The following is a 26,523-nucleotide window of genomic DNA, read 5'->3' as shown; positions in this document are numbered from 1 at the left end:
ATTCGTAGCCTGAATACATAGTTCAATTCCAGTGGCAGTGTGTGAGTTCAGGCATGGGAATGGAGTATAGGGTTATTGGTGTGGGCGTACAGAGGGTGTAACTGTCTAATCTTCTTCTTCTTTCGTATTAACCTATATGAGGTCTGCTGCCACTACGGCTGCTACACTACGTCACGAAGCTATCGTAACCATCCTACGGCGTCACGGCTTGGGTTGGTCAACTCGATGGAATGGGAGGAGGGTCCCCAGGAAGTCCAAACCTGTATAATGGTGCAATCTGACAGGACGTGGTCCACAGTCTGCTCTGGGGCCCATTTCATAAAACTTGTCATCAGTAACAAATTGTCATAGATGTGACAAGCTACTGAAATCCTTGCATCTGATTGGCTGAGATCAAATCTGTCATAGAAATGTGGCAGTTGTCACTGATGACAAGTTTTATGAAACGGGCCCCCGGAGCACCACACATGCAAGCTGTCTAATGATAGAGTTTATTATCTGGACATCTGGTTGACACTTTCAGGCTTCCACAGTCACGCTCAAAAGACACACATTCACCCTTTTATTTACAAAGGCAGCTCCGCCATATTAAATGTCAATGGTATATTAAAGGAAACCAAAACCCAAAGAGCAATGTGGATTGAGTGAAAGCAGCAACATTAGTAGAAGGCATTATAGAAAGTTTGAGGAAAATCGGACAGTCGATGCAAAAGTTATGAATTTTAAAGTGTTGGTGTCGGAATCACTGGATAAGGAGACTACTTCGGTTTATGACATGTGTGGATAATAATGTAAAGAAAATATAAAGAAAATTCAACATGCTTTCACTTTTCAAGCATAATGAAAGAGCACTTGACTAACTGCTTTCAAAAAACAGAGGGAATATCATTACTCTTAACATGTGTCAGTATCAAGTTAAAAGAATGTGTAATTTTCATGAAATATATATATATATTTCTTTTTTTTTTGGGGGGGGGGGTGAAATTATCTTTTCATTTTTTATAATTGTATTGTTGTCCAAAAAAAATTCTCTTTGGGTTTTGGTTTCCTTTAACTACTGGTTACAAGAGAGTTAAACGATCTTGGAAGTTCACTCCAGCCTAATCCCTTTCTCTTAATAGTCCAATCTTTCTGACATGGACACACATACAAGTACGTTTTTAAGTCTAGTCCAGAAATGAGAAGTGAGACACATAATGATCTGACATTTGTAAACTTTATTTATTTTCACCTCTTAAATGTACAATACCTGTGGTACCCTGATCTCAAAAGTACCAGTATCACATGTTGAATCTCCATTTTCATAAAAAGGGTGGACTGACATTATTGACCAGTAAATTCACTCCATGCTTACATAAAGGTCTCATGTATGAAGTCACATCCACTACAAATTGTAGTTTCTAGGTTGTATTTGAATTTTCATCCTCAGAGTTTTGGCCTACGTGATATTGTACAACTATGTTAAGCGCCAATCGCGAATTAGTAATGATGAAAAATTCTCTTTATAGAGAGACAAATACTAGTAGGAATTGAAGGCAATGGTGTATACAGTACATACATGCTACTAGTTACCAATTGGAGATTATTCCACATACCGTAATTTGAAACTGAACCTAGCTGGTTTTCTTTTCAGGAACTGGAATATGCCTACAGAGCTCATGGAAGTGTTAAATTCATTGTAAATGTCACTTGCAGAAGACATTTCGTAGTGCAGTGAAAGGGTAAATAGGAAGAGATAGAACACATGCTGATAACTTTATTGTGAATCATTTTTGGACAACCACATGTTGTTTTAGACTCCAGGGCTAGTTTCAAAAAGTAATTCAGGGGAAAAACAGCAAAACAAGGCTGCAAAACTTTGTTTTTCTGTCATGATCACAGTATGTATAGCTGGTATCATAACTCGTGCACTGTTTCAAGGGCAGATCCAGGAATCCCGTAAGGGGAAGACGCCTCTACAAAATTAAAGGGGAAGCGCACACCTCCCCACCCATTTTTTTCTTTTTATTTCTTTTGTTTTAACAAAAAATAAAGAGGGGGCGCTCACCTGGTGCATCCCCTCTGGATCCCCTCTGGATCCCCCACTGTGTTTACAGGCATGGGAAGTGCTTTGTTCCCCATTGAAACCACGAGCATATAACTTTTCTGTGCATGTGTGTGTTTGAGTTCACGCTCGTGTGTGCCTGTCATAAATGTGTGTGTGAGTGTGTTAATATGTGTGTGCATGTATGGGGGTGTGGTCTTACTTGGTGCTTAAATTCTATCAGGAACTGAATACATTATGCAATGGACTAGTCGATCCAAGGCAGAAAGTGGTCATTATGAAGCATAGGGTGCGCACGTGACCATTTTCTAACTACATACATGTATTCACAAGGGTTGCCCAAAACAAAAACCCATATACTATGGCTGATCTCTTTTCACAAGAAAACTCCAAGACATAGAGAGTATTGCCTATACTGTAACTACAATTGAGAACCTTCACAGAACATTTCATTACAGGGCTCCATATTATGTGCTGTAATTTTACGATTTACAAAACAGTTTTGCATAACAACATAAATGACTTCTGCTCAAGTGTGAACAGTAATACAATGTACAAGGCAACCTCATTAAAATGAGGACTTTAAAAAATAACAACAACCTTGCTGTATCAGGTTTCCCATTCTAGCAGGGTACAAGAACAAGGAATAGGTATGAAAAGTTGGGACCTGCAAAATCACCTTGTTTTAAGAGGGTTTTATCATTTCTTGACATCTTTATAATAATGTTCCTCTGTACAGCACTTAAAGTGTAGCTGGCTCATCATTGAGAGGTTTCTACAACCACTGTTCAAAAAAAAAAAAAAGGAAAGTCCTCTATAGATGTACATAAATGTGCCTACCGTGTACTATCTTGCACAAGATGTGCATTGCATTCCCCTTCCCTTAACTAACTATGCCACACAATTGACTACATTGTGTGTGATTATTCTCTTGGATCAATTTACAGTACATCTTGTAGTCAACTTTGCCAAAGTTAAAAGTTGCAAAATCATGCCAACTCTAGCTGAAGTCAAAGTAAGCTCTCAGACAAAAATATGAAGTGTGTGTGTGTTTGTTGTTTTGTGCGAGTTTTCAGTCCCAAAAGGTTCAACATGCACAGATTTGATGATAATTTAAGCCACTGTTCATTATATCTGAATGTCACGGAACAGTTTAAGACATTAGACAGGGCAGGACAATAACACTGCATAAATTTACCTACAGGAAAAGGTGATAATGCTACGTTGTAAATGCACGTTCAATGTTGAGTACAACAGTAGTAGTAACCATAACAATAACAACATTCTATTTAACTTCTAATATGATTTTCATCATTAAATCTGTTTCCTAAACTGTTCTCATGATCATTGCAATACGGAGGAATTTCGTTATACAGGGAAATCCCATTATAACGAGATCGTCGGTTCTGGGTGATTTTTCTCGTTATATCTGGATTCTTGTATCCAAACACTTGTGGAAAGTACACTTTATATAAATATGCTCTATTAAAATTGGGTTACATGCATTGAATAATAAGACAATGTGATGTTGATGAACAGAAAAACAGAAAATGCGACTCGGAAATGCGAGAGCATTCTCGTGATAATACAATCAGAACCATGGAAACACTGAAACTCCCTGGGTACACCAGAGACCTTGTTATATCAGGGATAAAAACAAAAGAACATAAAAGGAATGAGACATGCAAAGTCACCTTGTTATATCAGGTATGTTGCTATATTTGACATTCCACTGTCGTAAAATAGACACGAGTGCATGCCATCAGGGGTAATTAATGAGTTTGCAGAGCATCAATGCGATTTCAATGAGGTAACAAAATACAAACAGACAGTCCATTTCCTTTTTCTAATGTCTCAAACTTGTATTCTCTGTGATGACATCCAGCTGTGGCACTTAATCATTGGTCATGGTGACCAAAAAATGATACTCTGGACACATTCTTTGATGTGCACACAGATTCTGTATGATTTCTGATGATGACTATGTAGTATAACAAATGGAAAAGAAAATGTGCTGTAAGAAATAAATCAATCATGAAAGCTTTTGAACATCCTGTAGTTTCAGAGGCCAGTATTTAGGAGAAGATTAATGTTCAACCTTTAACCAAATTTTAAAGGAAACACATAGCTCTGTCATCTTTACTGGGTCAAAGACAATAAAAGAGGTACCACAATACTTTCATTAAAGTTTGTATCCATTTCATAGTCAATATGCATTAATACATAGATGTGCTTCATCTTCACGCATAAGAAATGAACCATACAAAGTTTCCAATTCAATGTGATGTTAATGGTGACAAATTTTGCCTTTCAATCACACAGGGAGCTACTGTTTCATACAAAAACAAGATGGATTGCAATGAAATTTATTGTAAAACAAGAATATTCGCATGCATTTTACTTTTGCGAATTTTGCAAAATTAAAATGCACACGGAAGTTCTTGTCTATACTCCATGCATTGAACGTTAGAAACAACTCACGAAAATGTCATGCCGCAAAAAAGGCCGTTGGCTCCAATTCGCGAAAATTTCATGAGCAAAATATATCTTGTTGTACAGTAGTCATGAGAGCACTGGAGCACATCACACAGAGAAACATCATTCAACACTCTCTAGCAGAAAAAGATAATTATAAGGGGTTATTTCGTTTTGTTTGTGAAGTCAACTTCTAGAAAATCACTCATGATTCACTGTGCGAAAAATCATTTCACACATGAAGGATTTCACCTTTCTGGCCTTGAACACTGCTACCAGATGAAAGAAATTTGAAATACTTTGCAGAGTACACACGCCTCCATCTACGAAGAGTTTCTTGTAGATTGTACTCCTTTTTGTATGCATGGCTCACTACACTACTGATGTTGTCAGGGAAATGTCTATAATTCCTCATCTGTGGAAAGGAGCCTCACACGCTAGGTGCCAGTCCTTTGCCAAGAATTCGATAGTGCGCGTTCCAGACAGAAAATGGAGGAACACGCAAGAGTCACACAAAGCCGAAGACCCACATCAAATATCTGTGTCAATCATCTCTGACTTCACACTGCCGATGAATATTTACATCACTCCTTGCATCTCCTAGGAGACAGATAGAAAGATAGATAGAATGATAGATAGATAGATAGATAGATAGATAGAAAAGAAGACAAAATGACAGAAAGACAGACAGAAAGAGACAGTGATAAAGATTCAAAGAGTGAAAAGCAAAATGAGAGAGTTAGACACACAAGAAGACAGAAAGAAAATGAAAAAGCTAAAGAGAAAGAGTGGCTTCAGAGAAAGAAAGAGAAAGAGATGAATATGATATTTTTCTCTTGAAGACAGAGCTCGGTTGTACTTCTGTTTTTCCCCTCTGGTTCACAGTTCCTCTCTCCTCTGATTCACATTCAAAAACTGCACGAGAGTCTGATGATAATTGCAATCAGCAAGAAAACCCAGTGGTGGCTGATGGTGACGAAAGAAGCTCATCCTCAGTTGGACTTGGTCCAGAATTTCCCACTTCCTCGTAAACTGTGTAGGGCAAAGAAGCAAAAAATCTTTATGTGAGAGCTGATAGAAACACAAACAAACACAAAAACACATCTCCCCTGGCATCCTTGAGGGTGGAGGGAGAAAACTTGTCTGCAAATGTGACATTTCCCAAGCCCTCTGAAGAATGCAGTGAACTTACTGTGATGTACATTTAGAAGGCTTACAATAAAGATTCCTGAAAGGACAGATTTAAAAAAATATTTTTTAAAGTATTCTACATTCACAAGTTTTGAAAATGTGATGAGTGATGATACTGAGCTACTTAAGAGAAAGCAAGATAGCCATTCTATTTGTACTGAACTACACAGTAGCAAATCCTCACAAAAACCGGAATGTATTAAAGTACAAACTCAGTCCATATTGACTAGATAGACCAATAACAGAGGAATTGATACAGGTTTCATTAAAATAAAAATAGGATAACAAATACATGTATACACAGAAATAAGACATGAAAGGAAACTATTCTTTTTTTTTTTAATCCTTTGAACCATATTGTGGTTGTGTTGCAAACAAATGGTTATGGTGGTGTTCAGGCGAGAAAGGGTTGCAGCTACTAAATCATCAATCAAAAACATTAAAATTCTGAAAATTAAATGCATGTGTACTTTATGTCAGCTTTTCATGCAACTTCTACCATTCTGTTCACATGATTTTAGTTCAGTTTCAAGTGTCAATTATAAAGGTGTTTGAGGTCATACTTTCATCAATTTTCTCTTGGATATTACATGTTGCCAAAGTATGTAATAGTTTTAACATTCAAAACTTTTGTACTTCTTGTCTGACCTTATGAAACATTTACCATTCAGTTAGTTGTTGTTGTCATTTATTTTCAAACATCAAGTTAAAGGGAAACTGGAATTGCACTTTCATCAATTTTCTCCAGCAAATGTGATGTTGCCAGCTCTGGGCCTAAGGCCTAGAGCACTGCCAGTCTGGATGTCTTCATACTGACCCTTTAATCTTTGATGTCTTCTTGGTTGGCTTGATGGCTTGCGCCTCCATCTCCCTGGTGTCAACACCCATGTCCGGCTCATCTCCCTCTTGCGTTGCTGATGATGCCTTGATGGCCTTCTTTATGTTGGACACCTGTCAAGATCCAGCAAAAAAGAAGGTGCAGAAGAATCTATAGCTATTACAACAAAATAGACAGTAGGTGAGCAACTTATATGCGGTGTTCTACAAGAACGAATATCAAATACACAACGAAATGAAAGTTGCTAAGATCGTAAACATGTGGTGATTTTTCTTTCTCCATCAATAAATTCCAAAATTTCAGGTTAGTGGGAGAAACAGGCATTTGGGACACAGATGGTTTTTAACAAAGACAGAAACAATATTTATGCACATAAAACTTTCACACGATAGTCAATTTGTAAAGCCAGGAGACCATTCACATTTTTTTAAAGAAAATGAAAATTGCATTGATTTCTCATCAATTATTCTGTCTAAAAAAAAAAAAAAAAAAAAAAAAAAAAAAAATGTCACAAACACGACAACTTTCTTCTAGTGCCTTGCCACTTTTCTGTAGTTGTCAAAACAAGTTGTAGTGAACACAAGTGGATTACAAACTCATTGTTATCTCGCACAGTAAATACAGTGCACTCCCATTACATAACGAACATGATAAAATGAAATCTTGTTATAGCGAAAATTCAGGTCTCATTTACATAATACCTTTATAAACATGTAATTGTACGTTATTGTTCAGTTATAAGCAAATTTTGATATACACTTGTATCAAAAGAAAACTGTCAGTTCTGTGGACTTTGTTATAATGGGACTTGTCTGTACAACATACTGACCATGTCAATATGACATGCACAGATTGTGTATTTCAACTTGGCCATCTCACCTCTGTTTCTATTTGTGTTTTGATTTTGAAGCAGTTCTCTTTGTGCTTGTTGGCCTTGTGTATCTGTTCCTCAACACCATTCAGCATTGCCTCACAGCCATCACACCTGAGAGAAGAGAAAAAAAAAGGCCTTACTGTTTGATATAACAGTTGCATTTCTTTTTCTTTTTTTGTTCCATGGTTCAGAGAATGATTGAAATTTGTTTCTCAAATGAGTATTAGGGTAGTACCTATGCACACAGTATTTCAAAGAAGTACTAGAAATAGTCACAGAAGTATCAGTAGAAAAAAGTGTGCTGGTATTAGCAGTGGTTGTGATACTAGGAGTTGTAGTGGTAGTGATAGTAGAAGTTGTAGTGTTAGTATAGAGTAGTGGTAGTTGAAATGCTAGTGGAAGTGGTAGTCATGGTAGTGACAGTAGCTGTGGGAGTGTTGGTAGTAGTAGGGACAGAAGAAGTGAGACTAGTTGCAGCAGTATGAGTGGTAGTAGGAGTGGTACAATGTAGCTGTAGGAATAGTAGAAGTGGGAGTAGTATTGGCGGTTGTGCTACAGATGGTTGTAAAATGTCATAAAAACCCCTGTTATTAGTAGAGAAATAATAATAGCTGCAGATTGTTGACCACCACTTTTATCACTTCTACTACTACTGGTACTTAAGGTAATAAAGATTGTAGTGGTACATTTGTGGTATGGTTAAAGAAATAAAAGTGAGAAAATATAATACAATATTGGTACCCATAACAGAAACAACAATCAGAACAGCATTGAAGATAATGATTTTGCAAACACAACATAGCATATTTTCTGAAAATCATGGTACAGTCCAACCTACCCTTATGCAGGGCTCGACACTAACGGTGGCCCGGTGGCCCGGGGCCACCAAAAATGAAAGTCGGGCCACCAAATTTCAAAAAAGGGCAAATTTGGTGGCCCGCCTCGGGCCACCAAAATTTTTTGAAAAGTGTCATTTGTTTATGTTAAGACGTTGCAACCCATGTGCCTATCAATGAATATTTATACTTAGTCTTACCATTCAGCAGTTAAATTTGTTTAAAGGATGGGTGAAAAGGACTGAATGAGTGCCTGAGAGTGAGTGTTGCGAGTTTGTTGAGGTTTATTTATGAGTAGATATGTCCAGTTTCCATTTCTTACTATGATAAAACTTAATATTTGACTCATAAAAAAAACACAGAAATGTTAATGGTTAAATTTTTGTTGTTTTAATTGTTAATTTTTTTTTGGGAGGGACCACCAAATTTTTCTCTCGGGCCACCAAAAATTTGAAATTGATGATTTTGGTGGCCCCATCGGGCCACCAAATAAAAAAGTTCGTGTGGAGTCCTGCCTTATGGGACATGTCGGGACCAGCGCTCATCCAGATAAGGGATTTGGCTGACTATTGGAGACTCAATGTTTAATACACGCAGCTACCTACCCAATGGTAGCCACATGTACATTTAACAATTTTGCATAAACATATCACATCCTCGTCAGCTGGTCTGCATTCTGAATTCTCTGGCACTCTGCCCAACGAACAATTGCCTGAACTGTGCCCTGATTTAATGAAAAGTTTTCTGTCCATATTCTTGCGGTGATTTGGAGGTGAATGTCTGAATGCATGTTATTTATATAAAAATTTTATGTGAATGTACATCAATTATGTTGGAAATATATGGAATTCATGTGAGTTTGTGTGGGAATTTTGTTTGAGTTTGAAATCCCCCTTTTCCCCATAATTATCAGATTGGAAAAAGAAAATAATAAAAATCACGCCGAGATTGCATCAGGATAACAGAGAGATCCATATAAAGGGAGGCCGGAAAGGAGAGGTCGTACTGTATATCATAATACATATACTATCATTATCATCACCTTATCAAAATATCAAATGGCAACAGCTTTCCTCTCCACCCCACTGCTGTTAAAGTGGAAATTTTTGAGCAGTTTTCATGACATGAAACTAGCATAGAAAAAGAAGCATGCACATGTTTGCTTGTTATAGGCAATACCACTTTAGATTTTGATTTTGCAGAATAAAAAAAAAAAATTGTTTCACAATCTGAGCGCAGAACATTATTCATGCAAAAATTTCCACTGTTATGGTATATCAAAAAAGTGTTGCTACAGGATAGCTAGTCTTGCCTTTGGGTGTGATACACTATAGGGTAAACACTAATGAATTGTCCGCAGCTCACCATTCTTGTAGGACACTGACAATATCTGAGATGGCTTCAGGCCTGATGTCACGCCCAATGGTGAACTCCACTTCCAGGAGCTGATTCTTCTGGTCCAGCTTTCCCTGGATGATTTCTGAGTATATCGTCTCTATGATGAGATCCTGCAAAGCAGAGATATCATTCAAATTTTGAAGGGTCTCTAAAATGAAACTTATATGTATGTCCTAGAATGTAGATAAGAAGAATCAGATACTTTTCTATGAGTATATAAAAATGTTTCATTTTAATTTTTAATCGTGCAGAAAACAACATGACATGATTAAAACCAAACTATTTCTTAAACAGTTGAGGCGATGAATGTCCCAGATGAGACAACTTAGAAAAATATACAGTTACATTACAACGGATGAAGGTAGCCACAGATAAATAATAGATGAAGAAATTACAATCTGCATGACTGCAACAAAATGCATTGAAATAATAACATAAAACTGAATCACACAATGATGAACCAGAGCAGAGTGTGCTACCCAAGGAACAAAATTGGATTGCATCATATATTCTTGGAATAGGTAATGCTCTACGAGAAAAATACACAACAGGATTTCTTAGATGATCTCACCTCCAGTTCTCTGAGATTCTTGATGTCCAGTTCTTGCAGTAGCACAGAGTAGGGTATCCTCTTGGACTGGGCAGCTAGTGACACGACTGAAAGGTGTCTCAATTTACTCAGCATGGGCGGCGACAATTCTGGAAACTTTGATTTATTGGCTGCAGGAGGAGCGAAAGAGGAAATTAGCTAACCAACACATTCCCTTAATAGGGACTTGGTATAAACCTGACCTGTTAGGCTTTACAGCAATGGTATCAAGTCCAAACCAACATACAACATACAAGTGGCAATGAATGCAGACATGCAGTTCAATAATGAGGCACTGGTTTCTTAAAAACTACTTCCATCAGTGGATTATGAATGTATCAGGTGGATACAGAACACATAATTACAGACAAAACTACTGAAAATTAGATCAAATGTAGTATTCTGATTATGTAACAACATAATACACTCGCTACTTTTGATTTTAATTCAAAATCTCTAAGATGTTTGCATGTGTCAAACGACATAGATATGCCATAGTAAGCTATACTTTTGCTATATTAATACAATAGTGTTCATTATCATCATGACTGTAACATCTTCATATTTCAACAATCACTGAAATTCTTGTTTTCATATTTTAAGAATCAGAGTCCATCAGTAGGATGACAAATACATGAATACTCCTTCATTAAATGCTATGCTGACACTCAGTACAGACATGGCACAACACATTCATCCACTACATGTACATGTACAATTTGTGCATAATTAATGTGAAGTATAACATACTGAACATTACTGTCTACAAACAGTATCACACTACAACTTTTTTGGTGAGACTTACCTAAATAATCACTGTATGTTCCAAATGCAAATAAATTCAGTAGATCTAGATAGCTTGAATTAGGACCATTGGCCAGCTGCATTTAGAGTGGGTTGGGAGAGAAGCAAAGAGAAGAACCAAATTAAATACAAAAAGGACATATCATATTTTCAAATCTGTTTGAGATCAATTCAAGCCAAAGAACAACCTTGCAAGTATGAAAGCACAATGGCACAAAGTATAAGAGCATAAGGTGCCAACAGTAATATCCTAGTTCTATCCAAACACGCTGCTATACATATAAACTAGTGACTAGCACAGAAAGTCAACACAAAAATGTGTTAGGAGAGAGCGAGGCATGCATATTTATACAGTGTTCTGCCTTGGAAAAACGCATGAATGCTTTTACAAAGAAGGTCTGAAATTTTAAGAAGAAATGTACTGTAAAACAGATTGAAATTATACTACTGACCACCATGATAAGATTGTCAGACAATATCTTGTTGTCATCACATGATGCAAACATCTACATTGACAGAGATATTACACATCTTTCATGGAGCAACATAAAACAACTTTCACTAGCTCCAAGTTAAACCTCTTTCTACAAGTGTACATTCCTCTTTGGCACATAACACAAATTTCGTGGGCTGTAATCTCACAATTTTCCATGTCATTAATTGTGCACTCAATATTTTTTTTTTTCAAACATTTTTGTACATTTTGAAGCTGTAAGTGGGATTATGCACTCAACATTATTTTTTTCAAACATTTTTGTATGTTTTGAAGCTGTGTCTCTAAAATATGAAATGTTTCACAAACCCACAGAAAGACAGTAATCTAAGGTCATCAAATGAAAATCAAATCATACATGCACAGAACATCTTCCTTTTCAAGTGGATGGATCACATAAATTAGGTGCATTCATCAGCTCTTTCAAACAATGAATGTAATTACTGTTGGAAAGTCCCTCATTCTTGCTCCCTTGAGACATCAAGTGTGTCATATCGATATGCATTATGGCTTCTAAACATTTCATACATAGTTGAGTTTCGCCATGGAAGGGCTTACCTCTGCGACGTTTTGCATCTCTAAGAGTTCTCCAAAGACGTAGACGCCCGGAGCCTCCACACACTGTTTGATGAGTGCCACCATCGCTGCCCCCTTTGCTGTCTTTGCCAACAACAGGTACTGCTCCAGTGAATGGGGGTTGTTCAGGGTCGACTTTGTGAGGGAATTCATCCTGCCAGAGGATCCACAGGAAGCTTGGGAGTATCAGTGGATATTATCTCCCCTATCAGTAATCCGCCAGAAGTGAACTCTGGACATGAGCATGTATAAGCTGCAGGATTGGAAAGAGAGATTTTACAGAGGCATGTTACTTTCATGATCTCATGGGAAATTGATATTGGTATGTAATTTCTCTGCTAGAATGGGATGTACAGTACATGTATGTACATGTGCAATCATTATTCAGCATCATCATCAACAATACAGTGTACCACAACTGGACCAATTTCTCATGAAATCGATTATCAAAGTAACACAGATACACTTAGTTGTACAGACAATCTGTACACTTTGAATTGTTTGGTTTGGATGGAATGGTATTTTGTTTCAAATGCTCCCCTTGGTATTAAAGCTACAATGCGAACCCAAAAGACAGACCTATAGTTTGTAGCACCAAAGGTCAGACCATAAAAACATCAATCAAGTTTGCTAGGAGACGCTTTTCATAGCTTAAGTAAAAGTAGTTGTAAAAAAAAAGAAGAAGAAAAAAGAAGAAGAAAAGAAATGGAGAAGTGAGTACGAACTTGGGTCCAGGTGCAGTGCATTTCAATTCCTCACTATGGGTGGGTAATGCCACTAACATAGTTGTAAGTACAAATTTCAATACAATAAGAGCCTAACTTCTTTATAACACAGAAGTAGACTAGTGTACTACTCACTTGAATTTCCAGCAAGGTATAGCAAGCCGCCAACAATTAGATCATAACTGCATCCAAAATTAAACCACTGACTACATGGAAAACATACAACATGCTTTTGTGCTCGATCAAATTTTGGCATGGGAGGTCAAACCTTGGTTACTGGTTTTGTACAATGTGTACAGTAGGTCTTCTGTGTTCGTCAAATCTAAGAGGGGTCCACTTCATTAGTATAGTACCTGGTAGTGTTTAGTGATATCATTTATCACTTCTTGCTTCACACACTTGCATGCACATAACTAGCACAGTTAATTGTAACTACACGTAGCCGCGACAAAACGCGGCTACACCTCTATTCCTTCGCAGACGTTGTCATTTTTCAGTGTGGTTGTGCGACTCCTCCATGAATATCTTTATTAATCGTGGAAAACTAAAATACAAGGAATTATCGTAATCTATGATAATCATTCAATAATCGGTATGCGATTTTTTCTTTAATTACGTCAAAAACTCGCCGAAATCTGTGGCTGAAATCAGGTCTGTACGTCCTTATTGCTTCACTCCTCATCTGCGTGTTATTTGAATGGCATTCACTCTCGTATACTACAACGTACAACGTAGGTCATAGGTAGTCGGAGAGCTAGAGGGCGCCTCTCCGACTACCTACGTTGTACGTTGTAGCATACGAGAGTGAATGCCATTCATAATAACACGCAGATGAGGAGTGAAGCAATAAGGACGTTTACAGACCTGATTTCAGCCACAGATTTCGGTGAGTTTTTGACGTAATTAAACAAAAAATCGCATATCGATTATTGAATGATTATCATAGATTACGATAATTCCTTGTATTTTAGTTTTCCACGATTAATAAAGATATTCATGAAGGAGTCGCACAACCACACTGAAAAATGACAACGTCTGCGAAGGAATAGAGGTGTAGCCGCGTTTTGTCGCGGCTGCGTGTAGTTAAGTTAATTGTAGCTGCATGTGTGCAGTTACAGGGCTGTATGTACAGCTAACATACAATGTAACACTAACAGGCTGTTTGTAGGCTCATTGCATTACACATCTACATGTTAACAGTGGTGTCTGATCATGCTGATTTAGATTACCACAGCTAGCTATAGTAGTTAATCGTGATTAGTTGCACATCACATCACAGTGCTGAGTTATTCTATATCCAGAGTTAAATACATCATAAAATTTCTCAAAATCCCCAAATAACATCACTTTGATAATCCCCCAGAATTCGGACGGCCTCTCCAGAATTCTGATGATGGACATGCACTATGCGCATTCAATGTCAATACGCATACAAGGTCGCTGAAAAATGAGTGCTCGCCACACCCTGTTGGCGCAAGGTTGCATTGGGGACATTGCGGCGCCATGTCCGAATTGTGACTCGGCACTTACATTTAGCCCCTGTACATTTAGTCACTGCATCGGCACATACAAATGTACGTTGCTGTACTGAGATTTTTTTTCTTTAATGTTTTTGAGGCTACCATGATCTCACAAACTCGCTACCTGTTAGCGTTTAGAGTTTTCTAGATCTAGAACCATCTAACTGTTAGGATACTTACAGTACAAACTCGACAAAACCCCCATAAAAATATAAAATGCCAATCACTGTCCCTGTCAGTGTCAGCTGACCCTGGACAATACGTTTGCAGGCACTCGGTTGTGAAGGATTTTGTGGCAAGACTACTACATGCACCACTGGCAATGTCCCATATATTCCCTGTACTGTAGATTCTCACGGCAAACTGTGGAGGGAATACGAAAGAGAAGCTTCAGCACAGACTCCTTCACCACAGTCACAGACAGACCGGAGCGGACCGACATGCGACACGACACAAGGCAAGGGTTTGTGCCTGGAAACTAACAAAACCCTACCAGCATAGATATCAGCATATGGGACTGCACAATTAATTGCCCGCTTGCCTTTCTCCGTGGGACCGTGATCCGTTTGATGGTAAATATGAGTATATTTCTATAGATTTCCTAGATCATACTTGTAAATGGCAGGAATGCACTTTTGTAAACATATAAACTAGCATCAACAGATCATAGAAGAACGAAAGTGAACTTACTGTGCAAAATAAGAACCACAGAAATGCCAAGTCAGTCCCGTAGAGGTGTAACAACATACATATGACACACGTACACGCGTACGCACAGCGATTGTGTGCGCTGCTGATGCGCTGCATGCATGCTCGTTGCTCGCGCTGGTGACGAATACGTGCACACTACACAACACAGCGTACTCGAGTATAGTGTAAAAAAGTGGATACTTTCGCGGAATCGGAACGGGAAGGGAAGGAAGGGACTGTACGGTGAGGTGGGGATTCATGTTTTTGAACATTCTTAAGTGAGATAATGAGAAACTTCTTATGAAATATGAAAGAGCATGTACTTGTAAGAAGGATTCAACGTTTATTTGATGAAAATTGGTTTTCAAATGGCTGAGATATCCCCCAAAAATGATAATAATAAAAGGCGACAGGCCACAACTTTATTAGGATCTCTTTGTTTCACTTTGTTTTTGGATATCTCAGCCATTTCAAAACCGATTTTCATCAAATAAACTTTTGATACCCCTTAGAATTGCATGCTCTTTGACATCTCATGGAGTGATTTCTGAATATCTCGCAAAACGCTAAAAGCTAAATCCTCACCTCGACCAGAACTGTACACACCCCATAACATGTATCATACTCGCGCTGATAATAGTTCAGAAAGTTACACTATGTAATGGATCTGTGAAAATAGATTGTCTTTGATATTGAGGAGACAAAATAAATAGATAGCCTGCAAGGCAATTTTGCACTACTCCCCTGAAAGCTGTTTTGTTTTTGTTTTTTATCAAAGTTTAGGTGTTTGTGTTTAAGGATAAGCTTTACGGTCATGAATGATATAGGCCTCATAATCATATTCGTACCATAATATTATTGTATTTATTCAAACTTTCCATACCGTAACTTTGACCCATCCGAAGCCCAAATATGAAAATAAAACCATAGGTTTGTAGCATGACTGTTCTTATTGTGGCATATAATATTTCTTAGCCACAGTCTATGTACTTTTAATGTATTGATTATGACGTATCATACTGATGTGCCTGTGTAGTGAGAACTGTATATACTCAAAATGCATTTGTTTATAATGGACCCATATTTAGATAACACCTTGATAGAGCGATTCCTTTACGTTTACTTCATTTAGATATAAACTGGAAAAAAGTATGTTTTCTATACTTATGTTAGATTATCGTACATACCTCGCTCGGGTGATTACGCAACACTCAATAAGTTTTGTGTCGCTGAGTTTATTTTATGTTTATGGTTTGTTTGTTTGTTGAAATGTGGAATATGGAACAATGAAGACAAAGAAGCAAACAATAATCCATTTTTTAAAAAATGTAATAGATATTGCACTTTCACCTGTCCCGGCGATGGAGTGGCGCGTTCACGGCCTCTCTTCCTTCTTCTCCGCTCCTCCTCCTCCTCCTTTCTCCTTGTTCCTGCACACTGAGCTGTATAATGTTACTTTGTTCTTGTTTCTGTAACAATGTTGCGTCCTTTCTTCATGCGAGTATTTCTTTTCTATCTGTTTTGCTTGACAACTTGTGTATACTATACATGTAAGTAGCATTCTTTTTTCGCCATAAATCCGTGGAACTCCCGTCCTTATTATACCAAGCATCTGTTATTCATTATGTTTGTATTTTTCGGGCCTCAAAACAAGTACTGCGTATGGCAATCTAATCATGCTTGATAACATAAGCATCATAATAATACAGATCAAATTGAAATGCTTTAACGGAACATAATTTTAATTTATAGATATTTGTATATTGTCGTCTTTCTCAAGTGATCTACGTTCTACAAGCTTTGCTTCTATGTATAGATTATTCCTTTTCATTGTTTTCTTTAGTCTTGGTTTCTATTCCAAAGTGCGCATTGTTTCCGGATAATACCTATATTTTGTATCATATCCGGAAAAAGTTTGTTTGTTTGTTTGTTTGTTTTTTTTCAAACTGCTTGATAACATGAATTGAGAAATTCGTATTTTGTATTTATGTAAGTTGCTTTTTTGTTGATGGAAACAAAAGTTGAACTGAATCGGATCGAACTGTATTGAACAGCATTTGCCCCCAAACTTACAAAGCGCTGCTACTGATATAGATATCTCATTGTCATGTTCTTAATTGGTCCCGTCACATCAAACCTGAAATATTACAAACTTGTGATTGATTTCAACTCGCGATTAACTGCGAATATCCGTCTTGATATAATGATTCAATTCAAATTGCTCTCAATCTGTAAATGTATTAGCAGTGGATACTGAGCAAAAATGTTTTCTTTGGTTAAAAATCTTCATATGTTATATTTTGCGATTCTAAATTCTCAGTGTCTTTAGAATGAGCACGTGAGTTATGTGGAATTGGCGCATTATAAGTACCCTGTATTATTATCATTATTATTATCATTATTTTTGTTACCATTATTATTATTGTTATTGAAATTCCTCAGATGGATAAGAGTCGTTCTCCTCTAGAATGACAAGAATGAATAATCGCAAATTCCACGGAATTCTAACATTCGTGATTTGTTTATTTCCTGCAAATGAATACGAATCAATCACAGCTTTTGACAGATTTGCTGTGATATCATTCCGAAAAGTTGTGCCTGACATCAAACGTAACATTTTTTTTTTTCTAATGAAACATAAGATCAATCACAAAGTTGCGATTGAATGGGAACTAACGATTGAATTCAGTCAATTACGACATTTTATGAGACGGGCCCTCGTTGAATCCTCGACTGAAATTAGTTTCAAATGATTTACATAATCTAAAAAATATCTGTCTTATTATAAATATCAAGGCATAGAAATTTAAGTTTTTTCTGCCTTTGTGCTCCTTGTTCCATGACTTTCATAATAACCATCATCGTCATTTATATATATATATATATATATATATATATATATATATATATATATATATAAATGTCGCAATAGAGGAATGCATTAAATGCTAATTGCCTTGATATCAATTAAAAATCCGAATTTTCTGGGGCCTCCCCCTTCGTCAGGGATGACAGTGTTAATGAATTTTCACAGTGATATTAACAGTGAGGTGTTAATGTCACTGTGAAAATTCATTAGCACTGTCATCTCTGACGAAGGGGGGATGCCCCCGAAAATTCGGATTTTGAATTAAAATCAAGGCAATTGGCATTTAATGCATTCTTCTATTGTGACATTATTATCGCTATTTCTAGAACTGCCAATACGCGGAGCAACTACAATATATATTACTATATAATACATCTGCACCTCGTCTAGTCAACTCTCAGCATTCGTTTAAAGTTCTTGGATTATTGAAGTAGCGTCACTAAATATCGTGTGACATACGGCAAATCTGTTACGGCCTAAATGAAAACTCTCAGATTTGTATATAGGCAGATAACCAATAAATTGATCAAACGTTGCGTAAATATCTTGCACATTTTCACCCTTTCAACTTATAATGCTGTCATGTGAGATCTTGTGCATGGGAGACCATCAAAACAGGTACTGTATATTAATATGTCGTTTGAATAATACTTGTCGATATGTTTTGCTTATGGAAGGATAGGTGGATAGCATAATGATTATGTATAATACCTAGTGACTTAATCATTTTGTCCGCAGTTGGTATTACAAGATGTCTGGTGAACACGATGGATGAGCTTGTATCATTCAGATTTACAATTTTAATAACGATCTAGGAGCTTAAAGGAGGGTCCAATTAATTCTAGGCACTGCCATAGGGGCCAGGGACCTTTGAACGGCGAGCCCACCATACCAGGTCTAGCAACACATCAGGAAACCTATACCAGAAATTGCGTATGTTGTCCCCCAGCTACACAACCGCTGGAAACCCTGCCTTCTCAAGTGAAATATACCAAAACTTTAAGTAATTTACGAAGCTTTTTTTTTTCTGTTGCCTATACTCTCTTGTGTTTCACTATCACCGACTATTCCAGGGTCACCATGCTCACAGTCAAACAAGCTTGCTTTTGTGTAGGTCCCGTCGTATCCTTCTTTAACCCGTACAATATATATTTTTTTATATTTACCAATTAACAGATTAACATTTTGCGTGTAAATATTTTTTCTGGCGTCTTATGATTGACAAAGTACAGGCATTGGCATCCACATCATATAGGTATCAAGAATGTAACCCATTATGAAAACTGTAAAACAGAATTGAATTGAAAATTGATTTGATTTGATCTAAAGCAAAGGGTCATTCAAAATCCATTCTCTAATAAAAGTGAGATTGAAATGGACCAAGAACTAGAAGAGATAATAGCCTTTTAACCAAATCCGTGCTTTCCTTCACAAAAACGTTCCTTGAATTTACAAACTTTTCAATACTACTCTCCACTGACCCAACGCGTTGGGTCAGTTGCAACGGTACGTTGTGTTTGTTTCGATCTGCAGCCTTTCGGTTTTTCCGGACAATCAAAGTTGCACTCTCACTTACTTTGTTTTCTTATGTATTTTTACACTGTGTTTGGGGGCAAAACATAGTTAAGTTCAACGTGACGATAAAAGCACTGTGAATAGGGGTCACCCCACTAGACTGACACCCACGAGTCATACAGCCCACGAGTTCGACATTGAAAACAGGTTCATGAGTCATACAGCCCATGAGTTCGACACTATACCTGGTATATGGGCAAATAAAGTCAACGAGTTCGACACTAGGTGAAACAACCAACGAGTTCGACATATACAACATGGTGCTTTACGTGTCGGTCTCGTGGGCTTTGTTGGCTTAGTGTCGAACTAATGGGCTGTATGACTCGTGAGCTTATAACTCATGGGCTGTATGACTCGTGGGTGTCGGTCTCGTGACGTGCACCCCTGTGAATACGATGCTTTCTAACTTTCCGTCCGCTGGGCAGTCACTCCACACATCGCCAGTCAATAAGTCAATTGCCACTCCTCTGCTCATTTCTCTCACACGAGCTTACCTTAATATTTTTTCATGCAATACCCACCGAGCCGCACGAAAAACACTAAGTTTGTACTTATCTTCTGTGCTATTTCCATATCGTTTCGAAAAGGGAATGTATTTTTCAATTGCATTCCTCCACATGCAGATTAGAGAGGGAAGGATATTCACCCAAACGCACTTCATTTTGTTGTGTATTTTCACTTTTGCTTTTATTGCGACACCTGCTACATGACAATTCTCTACCAAATACAGCAAGCTATCAACACTCTCATTTGCACTGGAGAAAGAAACCAACGTGAAAGCAAATAAAATTACATTAAAATCAGATACCATCAAATGCCTTATCAGTCGAATAAAAAGCATCATGTCTAATGACTGATCATAAACTCCTCGGGGAATATATCGACAAAATATCTTATTTACCAATTTGTTCATTTATTTTTTAATCTACTTATGTTGTGTACTAGCATTCATTCATTTATCTATTCATTTATTTGTTAAGTCTTACATCAAAAAGGTTGCCCCATCAGTAGGTAGGTACTGTTCTTCCTGGGGGCCCTGCACATACAATCCTAACAGATAACAAAACAATGACATTTACATAAAGTACTTTTTAAAGCCTTAAAATGGCAAAATCATTGTGCAGCACAGCTGCAGAAAGCAGTTGTTGCTGTACAATTTAGGCATCAAAATGCTTCTCGATAGATGACTGACAAAGAAGTTACTTTTACTGTAAGTGCGTTGCGCAAGAGACAGATAATGAAGTTCTAGATACCTAAGCAGCAAAACGTGCGCACATAAATAAAACAAAAATCGTCACTCATAATCCGTTTCAAAGTATAGCTTACGAAATCTTGAATAAGCATTTGATCTTGTATACTCTTTTTACAGTTAGTGCCATTTCCAGTATTTGGTTATCTTTTTTTTTTCTTGCAGTGAACAGCACACACACACATAAGTTGAACTTCAGTATAATACATCAATCTTTGCAGCTACTGACAATTGGTGGTGACGATATACTTGATGTAGGTGCTATTCATCTGTTGATATATCCGCGTCTGTACACCGTTTCGGGAAAGGCCCTACCATAAATTTGCACAGTTACAACGTGTATACCTCATTATTTCCCGATATGCATGGGGTGGGTGGGGGAGGGTATAGCTTGTAAAATCTAAATTCTTTCTTCTTCTTTATGTGTTTACAGGCATCAGGTGGAATTCGAAGTTGCGATATCTTGCACAAGAGTACAGAGCCCTATTAGCATTGCCGCAGTAATACATGAAAACACGATAGACAATGTCATTAATAACTTCTGCACGATGCTATATCAGTACAAACAATTTTGATAAGTATACAGCTATATATTGACATCTTTATTAAAATCGGCGCAAGATGATCTGTGCCGGATCTAGGGGGTGGTTTAAACCCCCTTGGGCTCCGTTTTTTTTGTTTTCTTTCTGTTGTTTTGGGGTTTGGGAGGAAACCATTCCTCACGCTCTTTTGCTTGTTAGTTTGTGTGTTTTGTTTGGCTTGTCAGCGGCTTTGGGCATAAGAGAAGAAACAGCAAAAACCGTGAACACTTTTTGTCTTTCTGTCTTCTTTTTTTTTGGGGGGGGGGAGGGGGGAGGGGCTTTTCATGATATATGGTCATCGGGTCACCCCCCCTCCCCTTATCCAAACGCATCCTCCCCTGATGATAATTACGTTTATACACGATCAATGTATTTACACAACTTATAGAAATCTACGTTATGACGACCATATTCGGAGTATTGAAAATTGAAATTTTTGAATCGGCTAAAAACTCACTAATAGCAGTTAACTCAGTGAAACGTACTATGACTCACAGAATCGATACCACGGCATATTTACAGCATGAACAACACTTAGGCCTATTATATCTATGAATCGGCTAAATACTCACTCATTTTTATATAGCAGCGTTAACTCATTGAAATATACTACGACTCACAGAATCGATATCACGGCATATTTACATCATGAACAACACTAACGCCTATATCGGAATTATGTCAACCCCCCCCCCTTTCAAAAAGCGAGATCCTCCCCTGATGATAATCACGTTTATACACGATCAATGTATTTACGCGACTCATAAAAATCTACTTTATGACGACTATATACGAAAATTTAAATTTATGAATCGGCTAAAAACTAACTCATAGAAATTGAAATAAACTATGCCTCACAGAATCGATATCACGACATATTTACAGCATGAACGACACTTAGGTCTATACATTGTGCCAACACATCATTATCACGTTATTAACGTTTCAGTTTGTGGATAGATCAGCTGGTAGGAAATCTATAATAATGATGATGAATCACATCATTTGTATAGCCCCATAACAAAATTCTTTAGGACTGATTGTCAAGACTCCTGAAGAAGGTGCACTGCAAAAAGTCCGGTGTTAAAAAGTGAACACCGAACTGGTGTTAAATTTTCGGTGCTCATTTATGGTGTTAGATTAACACCTCCGGGTGTCATTTCCAAATATAAAACTGTTTTTGGAAGAGTTTCTTAGTAACTGCACTTCTTGTTGATTTTTAATTTGAACAAGACGATCAAGAATTTTATATTAAAATACTAGATTTTTGAAAAAAAGGTGAAAATAAATTTACACCACAGTAACACCAGCTGGTGTGGTCTCTTATTGAAGCTGGACGGGTGTTAAACCATTGATATTAACACCAATAAATATCAAATCAACACCATGTGGTGTCATTTTTGAATTAACACCAGTACAGTGTCAAAATACCACCAGATACAGTGTCAAATTAACACCACGAAGTGTCAGGTGGTTTCAACACCATCACAGTGCATTTTCAACACCTGTGGGTGTGGTCCTCTATTGAAGTTTGATCGGTGTTAGATTTAACACCCATGGTGTTAAATCTAACACCGATATTTTTATAGTGTGTATTACCCCGAAAATCTGAGTCGAATAAACTCATGCTTTATTTGCCAAAAATGCATTACCAGTTTGTTTCTTCATTCTATCCCATATAATATACATAAGCCTAATCATTTATATAGTATACGTTTATATGACACTCTCCCTTACAAAAGTCTTCAAAATCTAGTTCTTCTCATACTATCAAACAGCCTTGAATAAAACGGGTATCGGGCATCATTTCTGACATGAAAACACATGATACATGTATGTCAAAACCGCTAGGTCAGAGGGGTCAGGTCTGATTTCTAAAATTATCCTTCAGTGATTTTTTTTTTTTTTTTGCCGCTGGTAAAAGGAATTTGAAAATAAAATCACACTTGCATGTACGATGTATTGCATTGTTTATGCATAACAATAAATTTGAAATGAGAGATCAGCACTCATAGCGAATTAGTGAAACTCATATGAATTACACATCTCTGACCAGCGGTTCCGGCAGAGAGTTCTCAATGAATAAGTTAAGCGTTATACAACTTCGATCTTCTTTAAACTTCATAATTATGTTCGTTTGATAGGATGCCAATAGGACTTTGTGCCATGGAGTAGTGTGAAATAATAACCAGGATGGTAGCTTTATACACATTACATCGACATATTTTTTCAACAGACATGTTTCGTCATAGCTTGTCCCTTCTCTCTCTCTCTCGAAAAAACCCAAACAAACAAACAAACAAACAAACAAAAAACAGAAATACATTCCAGCCGCAGTTTACATCTTGTTCGTTATTTTTTTTTCTTTGTCGCACTAAGGAAAGTAAAGCTCTACTACATTTTGAAGTTAATTCGGATACTAAAACTGACTGAAGAAGCGATTTAGGCTTAGGGCCTATCCTGCGCTGAATGTTATTCCCTTGAACCTAAGCACAGGCTGAGAAGCAACCAAAATGCGTGCACAACAGTATGGGCCTACACTTACATAACGCTGCACCAGCTATTATTGGGCGGTTGTTTCTCCTCATTCTTGATCGCAAGGTTGTAGGCATTGCGATCGCACGACTGCAAAGCCTTCCACAAAAACTCCAGCAGCTCGATGTCTTTCTCGATGTCCTCCTCGTGGTTATCCAGAGTGTAATTTTCCACCAAGAACACGTGGTCTTTGCCTTTGACGAATCTCTCTATATCACCAGCAACCGACTGTGGGCAGTTGTTCTTGTGAGTTACGACAAGTAAAGGCGGGGACACTATGGGAGGAGTTAGGGACAAGTAGAAAAGCGAGGAAAGTAATATGAACTTCATTTAGTATGTAAGCCTACGTATTTATCGATGTCTTTACTGTAAAAAGAAATCACCTAGAAAGGGAAAATGTGCAGAATAATGAATGATATATTCACGAACACAAAAGACGATAATCGCCAGTATATTAGAAGACATCACATCGTATAATGTGTCATTTGCAGAGTTTTGACTGAAAATACAATAACCTTATCATGTAACAGATGACCAACTGGAGAAGACGGGGAGGGGGCGGCAAAGTACAGCAATGGCGTGTAGACGTTCATTGACCGTTATATCGCCTGTTTGAATTGTATGATTGAGACCTATTACCACCAGTTTTGATAATCGCCAGGACCGTTCGTGAATTTCGTATTGCATGATATATCATATCCCCATGCAAGCGTGTCGCGGAATGGGTAACCATGAAAAGGAATAAGTAATTGATAAAAAAAAAAGAATCAGCGATTAAAAACAAACAACTGATGTGGTCTATACTTAGTAGATTGTGGAATACATGAAAGTTCTGTCTCGTGACATTTAGTTCTTTTGTGGTTCAATTAAAGAAGATTTACCGTTAAAAGGAGCAGTTTTTATGCATAAAGAGAGTGCTCAAAAAGGCAAGAAAAATACACGATTTTACAAAAAAAAAAAGTATTGATACCGAAAAAAGGCTAAATACGCAATTATTAATAAACATTTTCTCTTCTCATACATAAAATGATTCCTTCCCATCACGACATAGTACTATCTTTTCATAATGCGGTAAAATAAACTCACCATGGATTGTCTTAACCTCTTCGAAGAATTTGCGGATGAATCTGTACGCTTCATTATCTCCTTCCGGACTGCAAATCAATAGCAACATTGATCACAAAACTATACTCCATTCCTAGGAATACATGTAAGCACTGCGAGGAATAGATTTCAACTTCTGAGACAGTAAGACCACAAGGCGGAAATGAAGGGGAAAGGATGTTACATTTTTGGCGATATAATCGTAAAGAAAGTATGAAAAGCTGCGTAATTCGACGTCGATCAGCGTGTCGATCAATGAGCATAATTTTCATCATCAGTGATCAGAATCTTTAGAATTGAAGCGATATTTCACAGAATTTCAGTGACGTAGTTTGAACTAAAAGCAAAAACGTAAACTATGGGAATGTGCGGACGCACGACTCTATACTGAATGAGGTTGCTGATACGCAACGAATAGTTAGTACGCAGTTAATATAGATTCATCATAGCCCGACCAGACGCTGTAAGTACGCTGTGTGAATACAGCGACGTACCTACGTACAGCGATACGACTGGGCTGTGTATAGTTAGATTCATCAGAGCATTAAACGCGTCATATCGTACAAAACGATTCTGTAAAGTGTGTGTGTTTTTTTTTTCTTTACGTAATTCACGTAAGATTACTCATTTCCCAGCAAACGTTTGCCCCCCGAATTCGACAGCTGCTCATTAAAAATGTTACGAGTATGTATATATCTTTATTGCAACTGATTGACATATTGCGTAACATCGACGTATAATGTTGATGTAGGGCAATTTGTCAATCAGTGGCAATGAAAACTAAAGAATTTCATGAATTTGAATGTATACGTGTATATCTTATTCTTATTTTGCATCTACATTATTTTAACGTTGACACCCTTTCTTTTCATGAGAAGCTTTCAAGAGGAAGATGGTTCTTGTCATTGTTTAATTCTGTCTTTTCGTACTCACGAGTGGTTGTAAACCAAAATGGCGCAATGACATTCCTTAGCCTGATCTTTCTTGACTCGCTGAGCTGTATCACCGCCTCGTCCAGCAACTGAAAATGAGATTTTATATTAATTGCAAATTATTGTAATGAAATGATAATGCCTCGCCGAAATGAGGCACGTTTCAATATAATTATCGTTGTCGATGGATTACCTTCAGAATGCGATTATTATGTGTTAATTCTATCATTTCTTTTTTGTTCCTATTATTGAATGTGTGTTGACAGTGCATTCCCATCCTTTCCAATGCTAACGTCATACTGTCCTAAAATTGAGCAAAGATGGACACACGATAAAGGAAGTGTCCAAAATCGGCTCTGATTGTATAAACATAAAGCCATGCATCGTAAATAACAGCCAATGAAATGTCTCGGGTTCGTACATGTTTTGGTTTTTGATCAGATTTAATCAAGTTTCGGGCTAACTTCACACATACATGTATTTGGAAATTCCGTATTTTTCGATGGCAACCTTGAAAGCATGTTTTCTGAAGTCATTCGGGCAAAATTAATGATTTTGTCATGGACAGTCTGATGCGCACATAAATTTAGTCATACAGTATTTTCTGCGCAGAGGAATGTAAGAT

General features: G+C 37.3%; 1 protein-coding gene across 1 annotated transcript; it reads right to left on the bottom strand.

Annotated features, from left to right (window-relative positions):
- Nucleotides 1-5,387: 5,387 nt before the first annotated feature.
- LOC140238890 (COP9 signalosome complex subunit 7b-like) lies at nt 5,388-12,347 on the bottom strand. The gene is made up of 7 exons (XM_072318787.1): nt 12,101-12,347; nt 11,051-11,126; nt 10,228-10,376; nt 9,624-9,766; nt 7,428-7,533; nt 6,528-6,661; nt 5,388-5,551 (listed from the first exon to the last, which is right to left on the bottom strand). The coding sequence occupies exons 1-7, from the start codon at nt 12,269-12,271 to the stop codon at nt 5,512-5,514; spliced, it is 819 nt and encodes a 272-aa protein (XP_072174888.1). The 5' UTR covers nt 12,272-12,347; the 3' UTR covers nt 5,388-5,511.
- Nucleotides 12,348-26,523: the final 14,176 nt, after the last annotated feature.

This window comes from Diadema setosum, chromosome 15 (genome assembly GCF_964275005.1).
Source record: "Diadema setosum chromosome 15, eeDiaSeto1, whole genome shotgun sequence".
Classification (NCBI taxonomy): Eukaryota; Metazoa; Echinodermata; class Echinoidea; order Diadematoida; family Diadematidae; genus Diadema; species Diadema setosum.
The sequence above is the reverse complement of the archived record's forward strand: the minus strand, read 5'-3'. Positions and strand labels throughout refer to the sequence as shown.